A 17,500-nucleotide genomic window follows, 5' to 3' on the forward strand; every position below is an offset into this window, starting at 1 on the left:
GAGAGGAAAAGAGAGAGGGGGGGAGGAAAGAGAGAGAGGAGGGAGGCAAAGAGAGAGGTAGAGGCAAAGAGAGAGGTAGAGGCAAAGAGAGAGGTAGAGGCAAAGAGAGAGGTAGAGGCAAAGAGAGAGGGAGAGGAAAAGAGAGAGAGAGAGAGAGAGAAAGAGAGAGAGAGGGAGAGGAAAAGAGAGAGAGAGAGAGAGCCGGCTTGCCTTTTTTGTTGTTGTTGTGGAAGGCGGTGGTCGGGGGAGGGAGAGGAAGGGGAGGGGTGGTTAAAAGGGGGTAGAGAGAGGGAGGAGAGGAGGATGGGGGGGTGAAGAGAGCGATGCGGATTTTCAAAATGTATCGTTTCCGTTCCGAAATTGGTCGCCGTTGGTAAACATGGCGATCGACCTGTATACCTCCTTTGTCTGCTCTGCCGAAATAATTCCGGATGTGAGACCTATCGAGTGTATGGATGATATGGACTTGTGATGATTACTCAAGATGGATGAGTTTATTTCTAGTCGTCTTGTGGAATAATGTTGACGAATTCGACGCCAAACTCGACGTCATTTATACTTCTACCTCCACCTAGGGTTTTCTACGCACCTACGGATTACCAATCCCACGCGGCGATCCGGGAAGCGAAGTTGACTCATTTTTCCATCTTTACTGCGGCAATTTCATAAGAGATTATGACTAAGAGTTGTTAATATACATATTGAGATTTGTAGAAGAGAAGTTTCTAGATTGTTCTAGACGGAGAGATGGATAGTGTTTTGCGTCATGTTGGCCACACTGATCACGCCACAACACTGCCAGCGTGGAGTCGATGTGAAAAGTTGGCGCGGAACTTTAATTCGCGCTCCGGTTCATAAATTCGGAAAATAACTTGCCCTTTTGAAGGATACTGTTGTTGTCTGATTGTAATGTAAGCAACATAAAGGTATAATCGTGATTTTTCGCCGTAAAATGATTTATTGTATAATAGTCAGCTGCCATTAATATTGCAGTAGTAGAAGCTTACGAATCTTGGAGTGGTAGTCAGTATAACAGTACTGACAGCTTCCGGCGACAGCTGTGTTTTGCAAAAAATATTTTTAATGCAATATTCAAAGGTATTTGAATAGGAATCATGCATCGAATCACGCTTCTATCAGAAGAATTGACCAGAATCTTTTCTGATGTAATTGGAAGGGTCTATTTGTTGGCGTTTAAGTTAGCGTGGGGCGACGCTAAGCTGTTGCCACAAGCCACTCGCATTTTCGTTAAAACCTTTTCCAAAACGTGATAGGTAACAAATCCCTCCCTGTACCCATTCGCAACACCCACCAACGACTATAAATAGCCATGCAAGTATCTTACAACAAGCAAAAGACTTAAAAACCGACCCTAATTGCAAAGGATGGCGACGTGTGGCATGGCGACCGGGCAGATAGCCGGGACATATAAGCGGCCGTCTCCGGGCGGAGGGTGCAGTTCGCCATAAGAGAGAGAGATGGATAGATAGGAGTGTCACGCGCGCCAACGGGATCTTTTTCCTACCTTTTCTAGCTTTCCCAAAGCTGGTTAAAAATCACACGGCTGGTACTACTACATCCCAAGGGCAAGAGTGCGGCGCCAGCAAGTGTCTAAGACGTGATAGTGCAAAAGGGCCCCACAGCGGCGGTTTTGGAGGGTCTAGTCAAGCATCGCCAAGTGCTACTCAAGAATCTGTGATTTTCTTAATTTACTTCCCCCACTGATTGTGATATATATAAATCTTCGCTCATTGATAACCTACAAACCGTCAAGATGGTGCAAGGTACGTTATCTCACGAGTGGAACGCTGTGTACAAAGTAGTCTTTAAATCCCTATTTATAAACAAAAAAACACGCGACTCCATTCTGAAATGTGAAAGTTTTTTGTTGTTTTCGTGAAAGTCGATTGACCTTCCTTGTGTGTGTGTGTTATACTTCTGCGTGTGTTTGAGTGTGTCGTGTGACAAGTATGGAAATACTTAAAATATGTGTGTGAGAAAGACTAGTTTAAAAAGGGGGGTTAAATATGTGTGCGTGTGTGTATGTGTGGTTGCAATACCTACCTCTCGCCCCCCCTTGGTTCTGTCACACATTTCTTCTGGAAAAGAGTGGATATCGAGATGGATATTATCCCCGTGTAATGTGACAGGTGATGATGTGGAAACAAGTTTAGTGAATGAGGTAGAGAGCGAGAGAGAGAGAGAGAGAAGGAAGAGAGGTGGAGGAGGTTGGGGTGCTGGTGTGCCGCTCTTCGGAAAGGTGTGTCTCAATTGATCTGTTGTCATGCAATTTCGTCTATATACAAGCTAGGATTGATCAGGGAAACCTCTCCTAAACAGTGGTATTGGTTTGGCGAACGAGGAAGGGGTATAGGAGAAGGGACGAGAGGGAGAAACAGAGAGAGAGAGAGAGAGACCGGGGGAGGAGGGGGAGGGGGACAGAGAGAGAAGACTTGGCAACAGCGAGGCCATGTTGGTTCCATGTTGCTGTCGTTCTTACCAATTTCTAGGCCGCCGAAGCCACTCTTTCTGGAAGCTTCCTTGTGAGTTTGCGCCATGCAGTATCTCTCACTCCCTCTCTCTCTCTCTTTCTCTCTCTCTCTCTCTCTCTCTTCCCATGATATGATCAGCTGTCTTTTATTTACGCGTGTGATCTGTTTTCTCTCGAGTTGCAGGAGTGAAATTTCCGCCACGGGTATGGAGAGGGGGTAGGATTGCAGGATGGATCAATTGCAAGAGGGGAGAATTGGTCATGTAGCATATGTTCCGGGATCATTTTCTCCACAAATACACTTTTATTTCAATCGGCATCCAACGTTTATATCGACAAAGAAATTGATATGTTGCATTAGGATCTCGAAGAAACTCGTAAGAGTAGAATTTGAGGTGAAACCATATCGGGTTACCTTGTGTTAGTCGAGAAGCATTTGTTTCGGTGCAAGGCTTTTGTTTGAGAATAGTTTCAGTTATAGAGGGAAATTAGTTGTTTATATCAGTAGAGTTTGTATTGAGGTCTATTATGCAGTGAGAGAGAGAGGAGGGGGGTGTTCAGTTTTAACATCATTTATTCACTCTTAAAAACAGTCAGTCAATTATTGCAAGATTTGCGGATGTTGCAATAGGTCATAAAGCCGTCGTACTGTGTTTGGGGAGTTTTTTTACGAAGGGTAGGTAATGTTATGGTCCCAATGACACGTAAAAATTAAATTTGGTTTAGGAATCCATATCAAATCGAGATTATACCCTAAATCAAATTTTAATGATTGGTCATTCTTTTTAATGAGATGTCATTTCGTGATGCTTGCCAAGCGATGCGTCGGGAGGGTCGGCCGGGCGCGAGGAAAGTCTACGGGATGTGCATACCCCGTCTTGCAACTTCCCTCTGCGTTTGACTTCATTGCATGCCGAGGCGTCGGCGATTCTTGGCGCGGTTGCAACTAGGCTTGCATACTGATTGTTGAATCATACCCACTATTGTTGAATCTTTACTTGTTTACCAACTTGGCGCTCTCTCTCTCTCTCTCTCTCTCTCTCTCTCTCTCTCTCTCTCTCTCTCTCTCTCTCTCTCTCTCTCTCTCTCTCTCTCTCTCTCTCTCTCTCACACCACGCATTCTTAATATAGAGATGATTTTTAGTTGCGAGGCAGGAATTGGCAGTTGTCAGGGCAGAACAAAAAGTCAAACGAAAAGGAAGTAGGGAGAACATCAAGAAAAATCAGACACGAGAGCAGAGCAGGAGGGGGGGAGGGTAGAGGGGGGAGTCAATGTGGGCCAGACAGACCACGAGGTTAGCTTGGCAGGGAAGACCTCGATGTTGCGTTGGCAGGCTAGGATGGGATGGGATGGGGGGGGGGTGAAGGGGGTAGCTAACATGGCCGACGGAGCTACTGCCTTGCCTCTCGCTCGGGCGTCGGTGGTGGTTGAGTTTTGCCCGCTAGTTTGATAGTTTTTTTGAAAATGTTTTCGCTTGTGGGTAGTTGCAGGTACTCTAGGTGATTTTTTATTTTTCGTATTGATGAGGTCTGTGTGTGTGTGTGTGTGTGTGTGTGTGTGTGTGTGTGTGTGTGTGTGTGTGTGTGTGTGTGTGTGTTGCATCAGACGCTGGAGTTCCCGGTACAAGAGTAAAGACCCACGCGTGTTATTTTTACACGATCCTTAGGTTCAGGTGTGATGGGATATTTTGATTCATATTTGCATATTTCCTATAACCTCGACTCTTAAATGTTGTGAATTATCCCATGGCCAGTACGATGATAACCTGGGTTTTCGTAGCTTGTTTGTTGAGACTTAGACGCCATTTGCAGGATAGGGAGTTTAAATTTAGTTTACTTTAAGATTTCCTTCAATACTGACGTTTGCATTCTCTCTTGTTGCAGGAGACGTTACAAGTGTTCTGAGAGACACGACCAACATGGAGCAGGTGCGCGAGGAGGCGAAGGAGAGACGTAAGAGGAGGAAGAAGAAGCGTTCCGGCTCCACCCTTATTGCCAGTGTCTTTAGTGGTGAGTTTCCCTTGCCACTTCCTGTGTTGTGCGTCTGTCGATCTTTGCGAGGGAATGTTGGCTTGGAAATTATGTATCATATATATATTTTTTTATCATATATAAAAAGTGACCTGTTCGTAACGGTGTTAGTATCTTAATCTTATCTTTTTTTCTTCTTCGACAGATTTGTACAAACTTACTGGTGAGGTGTTGGGACAGGGTGCATATGCTTCAGTGCAGACGTGTGTCAACATCTATACAGACATAGAGTATGCAGTTAAGGTGAGTTTTGATTTTGGTGTTAGTAGTATATATAGATTTTATGACAGGAACATGAGACAGTTGTCCGTTTTCCACGGTGTGTGTTTAAGAAGCCCCTGAAGTAACCCTGGTTTCCCTGACTCTGCCCCCTCAGATTATAGAGAAGGTGCCAACACACAGCCGGACGCGAGTCTTCAAGGAGGTGGAGATGTTCCATCACTGCCAAGGGCACAAGAACATCATCCAGCTGGTGGAGTTCTTCGAGGAGGACGACAAGTTCTACCTGGTGTTCGAGAAGCTGTACGGGGGGCCGTTGCTGTCGCACATCCAGAGACGGACCCACTTCACGGAGGCGGAGGCGTCCATGGTGATCCGGGACCTGGCCTCGGCCCTGTCCTTCCTCCACAGCAAGGGCATCGCCCACCGGGACCTCAAGCCGGAGAACATCCTGTGCGTGTACCCCGACCAGCTGTGCCCCGTCAAGATCTGCGACTTCGACCTGGGCTCGGGCATCAAGTTCAACTCCAACTTGAGCTCGCCGGTGATGACGCCACAGCTGCTGACGCCAGTGGGCTCGGCGGAGTTCATGGCGCCAGAGGTGGTGGAGGGCTTCATCAGCGACGACGCCGGGCCCTACGACAAGCGCTGCGATCTCTGGTCGCTGGGCGTGGTCACCTACATCCTGCTGTGCGGCTACCCGCCCTTCTGCGGCAACTGCGGCGAGGACTGCGGCTGGGAGCGGGGCGAGGCGTGCCCACAGTGCCAGGACCTCCTGTTCAACAACATCCAGGACGGCAGCTACGAGTTCCCGAAGCCCGAGTGGGCCTTCATCAGCGAAGAGGCCAAGGACCTGATCCGCAACTTGCTGGTCAAGGATGCCTCGCAGAGACACTCTGCCGAGATGGTCCTCAACCACCCCTGGGTCAGGAACGGAGGGCCCACCACGCGCCTCGAGACGCCCAGTGTCATCAGGAAGTAAGTTGCCACCGCCCTTCTGTCCCGTGTCTACTCTTGTGGGATGTGTGTTGATCGTTACTTTATTTAGATTAATGTAGAATGTCGTAAAAGATGTTAAGACAGCCCTATGGCATCTCCAAGCGCAACACTAAAACCATCTTTCTTCTGCAGGAATCATAGTGCGCAGCAGTTGTCGCTGTTCGCCGAGTCCTGCATGGCCCTGAACCGCGTCCTGCTGCAACACTTCAGCATGAACCAGGATGAGGACAATGAGAACCTGGACAAGGATCCGCCGTTCGGGCTGTCTCCGCCCTCCGAGTCCCGGCTGGCCCAGCGGCGGCTGCGTTCCATCAGCCTCAACACCGAGCACCTCGTTACTGCCACAGGCTAACTGGCCCCCGCGCCAGTCACTCAGGGTCAAGGGGGCTGCGCTCCACCCGAACCAGCGTGGCTGCGGTGCCCCCTTATATATAGTTTTCATCGTTGTTTTTGGCTTACACGCCCTCCGCGCCTGGAAGACGCCCTCGCTGCTTGCAGGTGCCTCTCGGGCGGCCTCGTCTTGCCTCGCGGGCGTTCGGAGGGAACCCAAGCAGCGAGACGCCTTCGCAGGGTAAGAGGGCGGCATACTAAGCCTCAGGTTTTTCTACCTTGTAATATTTACAATAATATCATATAATGGAGGTTTAGCCAGCTCATTAATGATCAAATACTAAAAAAAATGCCAAAAAAAACTATAAAAAGTAATTGTTTATTAAGTTTGATATATATGTAGGCACAAAATTGAGATATATTTTCATATGATAAGCTTTATTGAGTTCAGGACATAAGCCATCAAGTCAGTAGAAAACCCTGGATTCGTCAATTCTTTCTTTTTTTTATATCTATTTTTTTGTGTGCCAATGTCGAAAAAACATTATTAAGAAACGTGGGCTATAACCAACAAATTAAGTACAAAGTTTATTAAAAAAGAAAGAAATCCTTGAATCTGTCCTGAATGCCACTATAAGCTAAGGTTACGAAGAAAATAATTGCGGTAGTGTGACAAATCCCCCCTCCCTTCCTCCTCCTCCTCCTCCTCCTCCTCCTCCTTAATTTCCTTTTCCCATATTCCGCCCCCCTTTCTCCTTTCCTAGTCCTCGCCATTTCATTATTTTTTATATCCCATTTTCCCTTCTCCCCACTTATTCTCTCCTATATACCCCTCCCCCCCTCCCTTTCATACCGTGGATATGTGTGTGGATCGCAAGGCATGGGGCACTGTGATAATTTAGTGTGTAAGGTGAAAGAGGATAACCCCCCTCCCCCCTCCCCCCAACACCTAGAGTCTCTCCTCCCCCCCCTCATTCCCCCTCCACGAGGAATCCAGTCGTAATAGTTAATATAACGGATACAAATACAATTTCTCCCTTGTGCGTGGTGCTTAGTAACTTAAGTTTGATAGACTAAAAACAAACAAACGATATTAATAATAATAATTGTGGAGAGACGGGGAAAAAATAACCCAGTAAGTGCCTATACGATTTTATGAAAACGTTAAGTGTTTTTTTTTTCATTGATTATGATTATGATTATGATTCATTTTTTTTAACGATCTCCCCCCTCCCCCCACACTCCCCACCCCGCACACCACCACCGCTATTCCAAAGAAAGACAAACATTTCGGTAATTTCCTTAAAAAAAAGTATAATTCGGTACGAGATGTTTTGCTCTATATCTCAATATATATATATTTTTTTCTTTAATCTCGTTCAAGGGAAACCAGAGGGTCATTCGATAATCTGATCGAGTTTGTGATTATAAATTGGTTTGAAAAGGGAAGACTTCTTTCTGGCCAGGCTATTCCGTTCGAGTCGCATATTGTGACGACGAGATGTGCGAGAGCCAAGAATTTTTGACCCCCCCCCCCCCAACCCACCCAACCCCCTAGTCAGAGCCAGCGACACTTTGGGGGGAAATGGTTTAAAAAGAAAAAAAAACCCTCTGGTTGTTGTTATTGCGCTAAAGTGTCACAGAGCTTGTCTAGATTGCTTGCTTGCTTGTCAAATATTAAGGACAGTATTTGGTGGTGCCCCCCCTTCCCCCTTCCCCTTTTCCCTTTCAAATATAAAATCGAAAAAACAAACTTAGAACGCCGAAAAAGAAGAAAAAGGAAAACATAATCGTAATTGTTAATGCAAAAAAAAAACTATTATTATTATTAGTGATCATGTATGTACCTGGAATGCCGTGCTGAATGCAATGGCTTAAGTGTGCACGCTGCCCGTTATCATGTTGATCCACAGACATTGCCCCCACCCCCTCTTCCCCTTCCCCTCCCCCTCCCCCTCCTCCCCTCCCCATACACACATACCCTTGGAAATAGGATATTTAGAGTTACGTTTTTGTTACTGTTTTCTATCTTTTTATACATTGGAATAAGAGATATTGAGGAAAAGTAAGAGAGTTGATTACTTTTTTTTATGGAATTATTATTGGTATTGTCTTGGCCAAAAAAAAAGGAAAAAAAATCACGTTTTTGTTTCCCTGTGGGGTAAAGATTTTAGTCCACCCCCTCCCCTCTCCCCCCTTTCAAAAAGAAACCTTTCCCCCCTTTTTTCCCCTGTGATTCTTTTTTTTTACGTTCTTGGTTTTATTATTTCTTCATGTCTTTTGGCTTCTCTTCCCCCCCTCCCCCCACTCTTCTTACTGGTTTTCTACCTTGTTGTGTCAAAGGTAGCTGTAGTTGTACCTTTAATTTAGTAAGGTAAAAGGCTAGTAGGTGTTTCGAAGAAGAAAGAAAGAAAAAAACAAAACGAGAAAAAGAATGTTTATAATAGTATTTTTCGGGGGGGATGTTGTAAACCTATTGCTGTTGGAATAGTCTTCATTATTTTTTCCCTCTCTCTCTCTCTCTCGCCCCCCTCCCCTCCACCTCCCCTCACTCCCCCAACCTCCGTAGTTATCTCTCTCTCCCTCTCTCTCTCTGTGGTGTGTCTCCTTTTCGACCCTCCATCTACTGTGACCTCAGACAGGCTGAACCACACGGCGAGAGACCCGGAGACTCGGCACCTGCGCGTGCTGCTGTCTCTCTTTTTGAGTCTTAGCCAAACGAGACACTTCTGGAAACTAACTTGTGAAATAGCGTGCGTGCGTAGTGCTCGTGCATGCTCTCGGGCCTTGAAACCCATGTATACATAAGTTCTGTTCAAAGGTCCTGTAAAAGGCCCGAGAGGTGTCGAGTCCATGGCGAACTTCTTTCTTGTGCAGTGGCTGAGACGTGGCAGTTTTGGAGGTGGAGAAAGATTTAGGAGAGATTAGAGATAGAGAGAGAGAGAAAGGGAGGGAGGGGGGGAATGGAGAAGAAAGGGAGGATAGATTGTCGGAAGTGTGAATAGAGAGAGAGAGAGAGAGAGAAAAGGAAACCAAGGAAAAACAGACCGAGAGAGAGAAAGAACTATTATAACGTCCAACACAGCGGTTGGGTTCTCGCGAAGAAGTACGCTCTCCCCCCCTTCCCCCCCATTACATTCCTCATCACTTCATGTGTTCATCATCCAGATTCACAAGCATCACCATCAGGCATCACCATATTCGCCACGCATCGCCATCACCATTTTATATCACCACCACCATTATCATCGTCATCATGATGTTCGTGCAGTGAGGTGGCTCCACACATTTAAAAACGCTGGTCCATGGTTTGTCAACATGACCAATCTCATTCTTAGAAGTGTTAAGTGTTAGTCAGGATTACTACTACTACAACTACTACTACTTTGGAAGAGATTGTTGTAATCATTTTTTTTTATCTCACACATATGTATTAATTTTTACCTTAATTTATTAATGAAATATTTTTGTCATTTTATGATTTTCTCGAATTTTTACTTCTCTTCTTCCCCGTCTTCATGGAAAAGCTTTTTTATATATAATCCCTTCATCATTAAAGTCATTATGAATGCGTAAAGTTATCAAACAGTACACATTGTTATCATAACTTGTTCATGGAATCATCATTTTCGAAAAAATAAGAAAAAAAAATATATATGCCAGGCTTGTTTGCCATTCAGGTTGTTTTCAATAAAATGTTGAAAAGATTATTAGACTTTGAGAACCAGCATCCCCTTTTGAATAAGGAACGGGTTTTGTCCCCATTTTGTATTTTTATATCATGTTCAGACTCGTGCCGAAAAGGACAAAAACACTACACACTATTGGAAAAAGACTTGTAAAAAAGTTGCCGTGTATTTTCCAGTGTTTACACATGATCCCAAACTGTTGAGAGAAATCGGGGAATTTTTATCTTTGTGATTATTACTTTTATCTCTCTTGATTTCGGCAACGATTGTCTTATGATTTGACAAGAATTCATGTGATAGAGTTAGCTCAAGGAACCACCACACTGCTGTCACCTCATACTTCGTCTTCCCATGTACCGCCTACATTATCGCTAGGCTGTATGCGAGGAGAGAGAAATAACATTGAAAGAAAGGTTTAAAAAAAAAGGAATTAAACAATGTAAGTGGCGCCCCCCCTCCCTCTCCCCCCTTCTTTTTTTTCTCGTTCTCAGTCGGTAGGAGGGAAGGAGGAGGAGGAGAAGGAAGATCAAAGAAAAAGGTATTCGTTGTTAATGAAAAGTGAATTTGACAAAGGTGTATGTGTCCAAAGAGAAGGGAACGAAGCAGAGGAAATGTGAAAGAGAACCGGGTAGAAAGGTGACCGAGCAAGTTCATATCCGAGCCAGTTTGTTAATCGACTTGTCTACCACATGCCAAAGGAGATCGAAGAGTGTGTGTGTGTGTGTGTATTGCATCATTGTATCCTGCGAGCCATACATCCTACGAAGTCTGTTTACATGAAAGGATGTAGGTTCCTTTTGGACGATGTGTCTGGCTTACGTAAAGAATGGACTTCGGTTTCCTTTTTCCCCCCAGTCTTTCTCTTCTATCTACCCTCTCTTTTTGGGGACTCCTCCCGCGCCCTCTTCACTTACTCTTCCATCCTCCCTCGTTTGTTATTCCTCCTTTCCTTCCTTCCTCTTGCAACCGGCAGAGGTCGCGCTACACCTCTTAGACGATGTGTTTCAGGATCGTTCCGTTATCATCATATACTGAGTCATATTTGTAATGTTATTTTTTTCTGACCGAGTTTATTTATATAATTATGTGAATATCTGACAGGAATGTGGGGGGATGTTTCCCTCTGTATGGTATATATATGTATATGCGCGCACCCATGTGTTGGAAAATATGGAGGGAGTAAGGTGCCAAGTTATGTAATTTTCTCAAGTGTTTTAAAAACAAAAAATACTTGGAAGGTGAAGTAAAAACAAAGCCATTTTCTTGTACTTGACCCTGTGCTCTGGAACACCTCAATAAATAGAGCTCAAGCAGGGAGGAAGTGCAAATAAAAGTTATCTTTTTAATAATGATAGTTTTATTTATACACTACCTACCTACCTACTTGAACATGTGATCAATTGTATTTTAAAAAGCAGTGGTGTAGAGATCAGATCATATAAAATACACCATAATATGCATTTAAGTGCCTGATGGATACTATATTATTGTTCTAATTTTTAAATAGATTGGAAAACATATTTTTAAAATGTGGATTGCATTATCCACAAATCAAAGCTAATTATAAAGAACTGAAGGCTACTTTAATCAATGCCAAATATTAATCTGCACAAAGCATTTCCAATTATTTGGAGAAAAAAATGGAAGTAAACAAATTTAATTCTTGTAAAAAAAAATACCATAGCAGTAAAACTACATCAGAACCTGAATTTGTCTCATAAAGAACTCAAAGCTTGCTCTTTCCATCAGACATTATAGTCAAAGTACATGGTTTAAAATCTGTTACTATTGTTTTAAAATGCGTTATCCCTAGATAAACATTTCAAGCTCGTGCGTCTGTTTGTATGTGGGTTTAGTTTTGTGTAGCTGTATATTATTTGCGTTTATGCAATAAGTGCATTTGCTTGCGTTAGTATGTTTGTCTACTTGAATACTTGAATGATTCATGGGAGAAGCCAACTATCTTTGTCTTTTTATTTTCTTTTCTTTAACAACTGATCTAAAATTTCATCTCTCGCCTCCGTAACATTTTTAAAAGGGTAAAAAGATTGAGGCTGATATTTCATAGTTTTCACATAATAAACCAGAACATCTTCCATGCCCTGGAGAAGCCACACCATAATGTATAGTACTATTATCCAAACCGTCTAAGCACTTGCTTTTAAGAGGGACATCAGACGAATTATAAACACATCAGATGCTAGTCAATAAATCTCATTTTTGGATAAGATACAGCAAACAAAACTTGAGGCGAGTTTATAGAAGTATACGTGACGAATGCTGTTCTTTGTAATAACAAGAGATTATGGGACTTCGCTGACGTGCAGTGTATATTTCATCGTATATATATAATACAGAGGGTGGTGATTAATAAAATGTGTGTAGTAGTATTGACTTTATGACATTGAATCTCCAATTGGTGTTCCAGCATTTTTGGTGGTGCTTTTCCAATACTTTTATCGTTTCTGTAGTCCATTCCATATCGTTATTTAGGTGATCATTCTCTCCCTTTTCATTACATCAAGAGTGGGTTTATATATCATGCAAGACTGATACTTTGCTTAACTGATTATTATCCTTGTCATAAAAAGAAATGCTTTTATGGGAGTATATAGCGTTAATTAGTTCGTACATTAGTAATGCTGAGTAATGAACCTAGTTGGTAGTGGCGTATAAGTGGAGTATAGAAGAGAATCTATATTCCACATGTCGGAGCTGAGGACAATGCGTATTTTCGAGTCCCCAACATAAATTATAGAAGACCAGAATAGTGGGACCCGATAAGCCTTACTCTATAATCGGTCTTCTTTAACATGGTATCTGAGCAGATTCTGGAAGATTCGATGGAATTTCTGGAGGAATCGATGTGAATTGGAGGGAAACTTTTATTCTTCACAGTGAGACCTTATTGTAAGCAGTTAACCTGGACCCCAAGTATAATTATCATACCCTTTTGTTTTGTAATATCCCGAAGCGTATGTGAGCATTAAGAGACAACAAACTAAGAACTAGACTCGCGTAGTCACTCATGAAACCATCATTATACATCCGTGTTATTGTAATTTAATTTATCGTAAATGTTCCAATCAGAGTTCCTTACTACGTCCAACAATACACTGGATAGAAGGAGTAATCACGTGGAACAACTAGATACTAAAGCAATTAGTTTTTGTAATAAGCAGTTCGCCTATCCTGATCCTGAGAGCAGAAGACAATATACAAGATCTGGATTTATGATTTCTTTGTCTGATTATGAAGAAAAGTTTTTACTGAATCGTTGGGAGAATATTCACCAATATCATAGACCTTGAATAGAGAGATTAACATCACAGAACATATCACATTAGGTCCTAATTCAATATTGAGGTCGAAGATATTGTAATAAGGATACGGACTTGTGCAGGGAATATATTCGCAATTTCCTATTTGACATATATTTCCCTTTACTTTTAATGGTATTATTATGATCAATCCAAGTACCACTGACGTTTCTGTTGTTGACACTGCAGTTCAGGTAGCGGAGTATATTTCGTATATTTAGATCTTTGTAAATGTCAATTAGATGTTTGTTAATTTGATAAAATACTATATAGAGATTCGATAGTCCACCAAATAAGAATCCCTGAAATATCCCTGATTGCAATTATAAATCTAATTATCCCTATTTATAAATGAAAACACGTTTTAGGATTCTAGAATGGATAATATATATTTAGTGGTACATAAATAGATAAATATATATATACATCAACCAGCCTGCAACACCTCAATAATCCAGTGAATGTAGTCCGGCACCCTCGTGTACACTCCGGGGTACTCCGGCCGCGCGCAGCCATAGCCGAAGCTGACGATCCCGACTTGCACCCAAGCACCGCCCATGAAGAGCATCAGAGGTCCTCCCGAATCCCCCTGGCAAGCGTCCCGCCCTTGGCCTTCCGAGCCCGCACAGAGCATGCCCTTCCTGAAGAACTGCCTGTAGGCGGACCGACAGCGGCTGGCCGGTAGGATCGTCACCTCCGTCTCTCGCAAGGCGTCGCTGTGGGCCCCCCCCGGAAACGTCCTCCCCCAGCCGACGACGCTGGCCGTGCTTCCTTCGGGCACGAGGAGGGAGAGACATAAAGGGGGCGACGATAACGGCCTCTCCACCTTCAACATGGCGATGTCGTGTTGGTGGCCGTTGTACTTAGGATGCGGAATGACCCGAGAAATCTCCCGCTCGGTCACCTCCCCTTCCTGGATGAGAACCGCCGTCAGGCCCGTCTGTCCCGCGTGAGCCACGCAGTGCGCCGCCGTCAGGAGGTACGAAGCGGTCACGAGAGAAGCGCCGCAGAAGTGTTGGCCACGACTGCGCAGACTCGCCGCCCATGGCCACGCGTTTTCGAGGGCCACCCTACCGCCGATGATCCTCGACTCAAGGACGAGGTTAGGGTCTTGTTGAGGCTGGGCTACTCCGCATCTTCCCATGGCGGAGAGAGGAAGGGACATCAGCACGAATAAACAAGGCAGAAGGACCATGGCGGAGTGTAGAGAGGTGAGAGGGTACTCCCGTTTTATAGTGACCTGAATAGGGATAATATCGGGCTCTGGGGGAGGCTACATTGAGGCTCAAGGACACACCACTTTGAGTTATGATTCCTATGTGGATTTAGGTGGATATTACTATATAAAACATGAAAATACTAGTTGACTAAAGGATGGGAAAAATGTAATTCACACCCGAATGTTGGACAGCTTGCCTTCCCCAAACTTTAGGATATGTGACGAATAATTGTAATAACCACAATGCTTGGCTATTGCTTCGTGTTAACTCGTACTCATGCAAATTGTATTTGAATGTTGGTAGCCAATGCATTAATATTCAAGTATATTGTGGAGTTCATCAAACCAAAAGTTATTCAGTTCTTTGACATATATATATATATATATATATATATATACAAATATATATAAAAAATGTCCTTCTGCGATCCCATCTTTGCCATTGAGGATTGTCCAAATTACTTCCCATGTTTTAAATTATAATCGAACGACAATAACTGGACTAATTTATGATTTTGTTCATCAGGTGTGATTATATGAAAAAAAATGAAAAGGAGATCCGTATATTGATTTTCCACTGCATTACCGACTATTTTCGCCTTTGTGAAATATGAATTCGTTGCCGCATTACAGGGGCTTACAGGTAATCGATGTGGATGGAGAGTGGAAAGGATACACACTTTCCTAGTTCCTCCCCTGACTATGGTTCCCCCAATTCCTCCTATGGGAGATAAGTCGACAATCATATGTATATGTATATATATGTATATATATATATATATATATATATATATATATATATATATGTATATATATGAGTATATATATGTATAGATGTATATATATATATACATATATATACATATATATACATATATATACACATATATATACATATATATACACATATATATACATATATATACACATATATACACATATATATACATATATATATATATATATATATATATATATATATATATGTATATATATGTATACATATATATATGTATATGTATATATGTATATGTCTAACATATGTATATATATATGTGTATATATATATAATATATATACACACATATATACACACATACATACACATATATACATACACACATATATATACTTATATATACACACATATATAGATATATTCATACACACATTTATACACATATATAAACATACATATAGACACATATATACACATATATATATATATATATATATATATATATATATATATATGTATATATGTATATATATGTATATGTATATATGTATATGTCTATATATATGTGTATATATATAATATATATATATATATATATATATATATATATATATATACATATATATACATAAACATACACATATATACATACACACATATATATATACATATATATACACATATACATACACATACATACGCGTATATACATATACATACATATCTATACACACTTTTGTATGTGAAGATATAAACAAAAGTTTGAAGTCAAGAGTACGATGAAAATCTTGTATTCACTAATGAGGCATTTAACTGGTATGTTTTATTTTCCTGCTGTCACTCACTTATTACAAATTAATGCTACTATGGAAGAAAAAGATAAAAAACACACCTCCTTCTCCACATAAAATCTATATTGCTGAACAAGATGACTATGCTTAATGCATTCCTGAGTAGCCAACAACTTAAAGTAGTTTTGTTTGTCTGTGTTGATATATATTCTGATGGCGAATATATTCAGAATATAACTGAAATTGTCGCAATATGTACTTCAGAACACAAAGCTTCAACGACTAGTAATACACACATGGTTCCCGCCACACTTCGGAAAGGTGTATACCCTACCTAGATCAGTGCTTTTATTGCAGACAAATTAAGAAATTATCTAAGTCTTATGTATTCAGCTTTAGCTCTTGTATTTATATCGGCACAAGGAGACTTCCACAATGGGGTCGATATTAACTATGCACTCGGTAGGACTTTAGCAAAAACAGATGTTCTGGACAAATTCGTCTGTGTTGCAATAGATGGAGCGCTTGCAATCACTGGTGGGGAAATGCACTCATGAAAAACTACCTCCGCTTTTTCATTGTTCATCATCATCTTGTCCTCAGATACTTTATGTATGTAGGTGCTATAAAATCTGTACTTATTATTCATGCACTGAAATGGGAATAAAATTTACAATATGCTGACACTTAAAAAAAATAATAACAATAATGACTACTTTGAAGATGTGGTAGTGATGTACTTTTTTCCAGTGTTCTGTGAGGTATCTGTCAACCAATCATATACTGAGTAGGTTTGCGAATATATTAGAAAGTATTATTATATTTCTAAAATAAGAAAAAAGTATCTTATATATTAATAATGTTAACTTTTACGTCGCCACCGTCCACTATAAACAAAACTTAAGACACTTATTATTCGATAAGATCGCTGTAAATGATCGCTTAAATTATATTTAAAACGATGATCATTCCGAAGTTAGTTAAAATTTCACAATAATTTTAGGGTATTTTACCATCAATATAGTTATCATAATCACGTCACTACCTATAGTATTAATAACCACAAGTACATTTTCCCGTTAGGCTTGCTGGGATTGATTTCATATATATATATATATATATATATATATATATATATATATATATATTATATATATAATAAATATATATATATATTTTTTTTTTATTTTTTTATCTAAGGGGGGCATTTTAACCGAGAGGAACTAGGAAGGAAATTATTATGTATGTTTATGTATAGAGATAACATTGCACGATACATTCTTTTTCCCCGTTTATTCAGACTTGATACATTTCCTTTATTAATCATTTCACCTTCAGCTACCGGTAATAAGTTGACGATCAAAATTATCGTTTGATTTTAAAACGAGTCAGGAATTAGGTCAGTATGAGATCACAAAAGAGGGACAGTGACCAACGGTATTAAGATCTACTGAACTGATGTTAATGATTTAGATTAAGTTATGAATATATAAAATAGTTTACCTGTAAAGTGGTAATATTGAAAGAAAACTAAACCGTTTCATTACATTCATAGAAAATGTAAGTTATACGGGATACTTCTGTATCTCTCTCTCTTCTATCTCTTCTCCCTTCTCTCTCTCTCTCTCTCTCTCTCTCTCTATATATATATATATATATACATATATATATT

General features: G+C 41.1%; 2 protein-coding genes across 6 annotated transcripts in view; one reads left to right on the plus strand and one right to left on the minus strand.

Moving 5' to 3' along the window:
- Positions 1–11,108, plus strand: part of Lk6 (MAPK interacting serine/threonine Lk6 kinase) — a 482,934-nt gene extending 471,826 nt beyond the window's left edge. For 3 of the 5 annotated variants that reach the window (XM_086543279.1, XM_086543280.1, XM_086543281.1), the window contains 4 exons: positions 4,376–4,501; positions 4,668–4,765; positions 4,899–5,719; positions 5,873–11,108. In XM_086543279.1, the coding sequence (XP_086399405.1) occupies positions 4,376–4,501; positions 4,668–4,765; positions 4,899–5,719; positions 5,873–6,092 (1,265 nt within the window). In that variant the 3' untranslated portion in view covers positions 6,093–11,108. Of the gene's footprint in view, positions 1–1,436; positions 2,261–4,375; positions 4,502–4,667; positions 4,766–4,898; positions 5,720–5,872 lie in introns of those variants that run through there. The other 2 variants (XM_086543282.1, XM_043013139.2) reach the window with 2 other exon arrangements.
- A 2,398-nt stretch (positions 11,109–13,506) lies between these two features.
- LOC122251319 (trypsin-like) lies at positions 13,507–14,289 on the minus strand. The gene has a single exon (XM_043013141.2). It carries the CDS (start codon positions 14,272–14,274, stop codon positions 13,507–13,509), a length of 768 nt encoding a protein of 255 aa, XP_042869075.2. The 5' UTR covers positions 14,275–14,289.
- Positions 14,290–17,500: the final 3,211 nt, after the last annotated feature.

Source organism: Penaeus japonicus, unplaced genomic scaffold, assembly GCF_977035675.1.
Source record: "Penaeus japonicus unplaced genomic scaffold, GWHDUDI00000001_assembly GWHDUDI00000013, whole genome shotgun sequence".
NCBI lineage: Eukaryota > Metazoa > Arthropoda > Malacostraca > Decapoda > Penaeidae > Penaeus > Penaeus japonicus.

Excerpts from the sequence above, each read along its gene's own strand:
- LOC122251319 (XM_043013141.2), bottom strand. The coding sequence starts at position 14,274 with ATGGTCCTTCTGCCTTGTTTATTCGTGCTGATGTCCCTTCCTCTCTCC.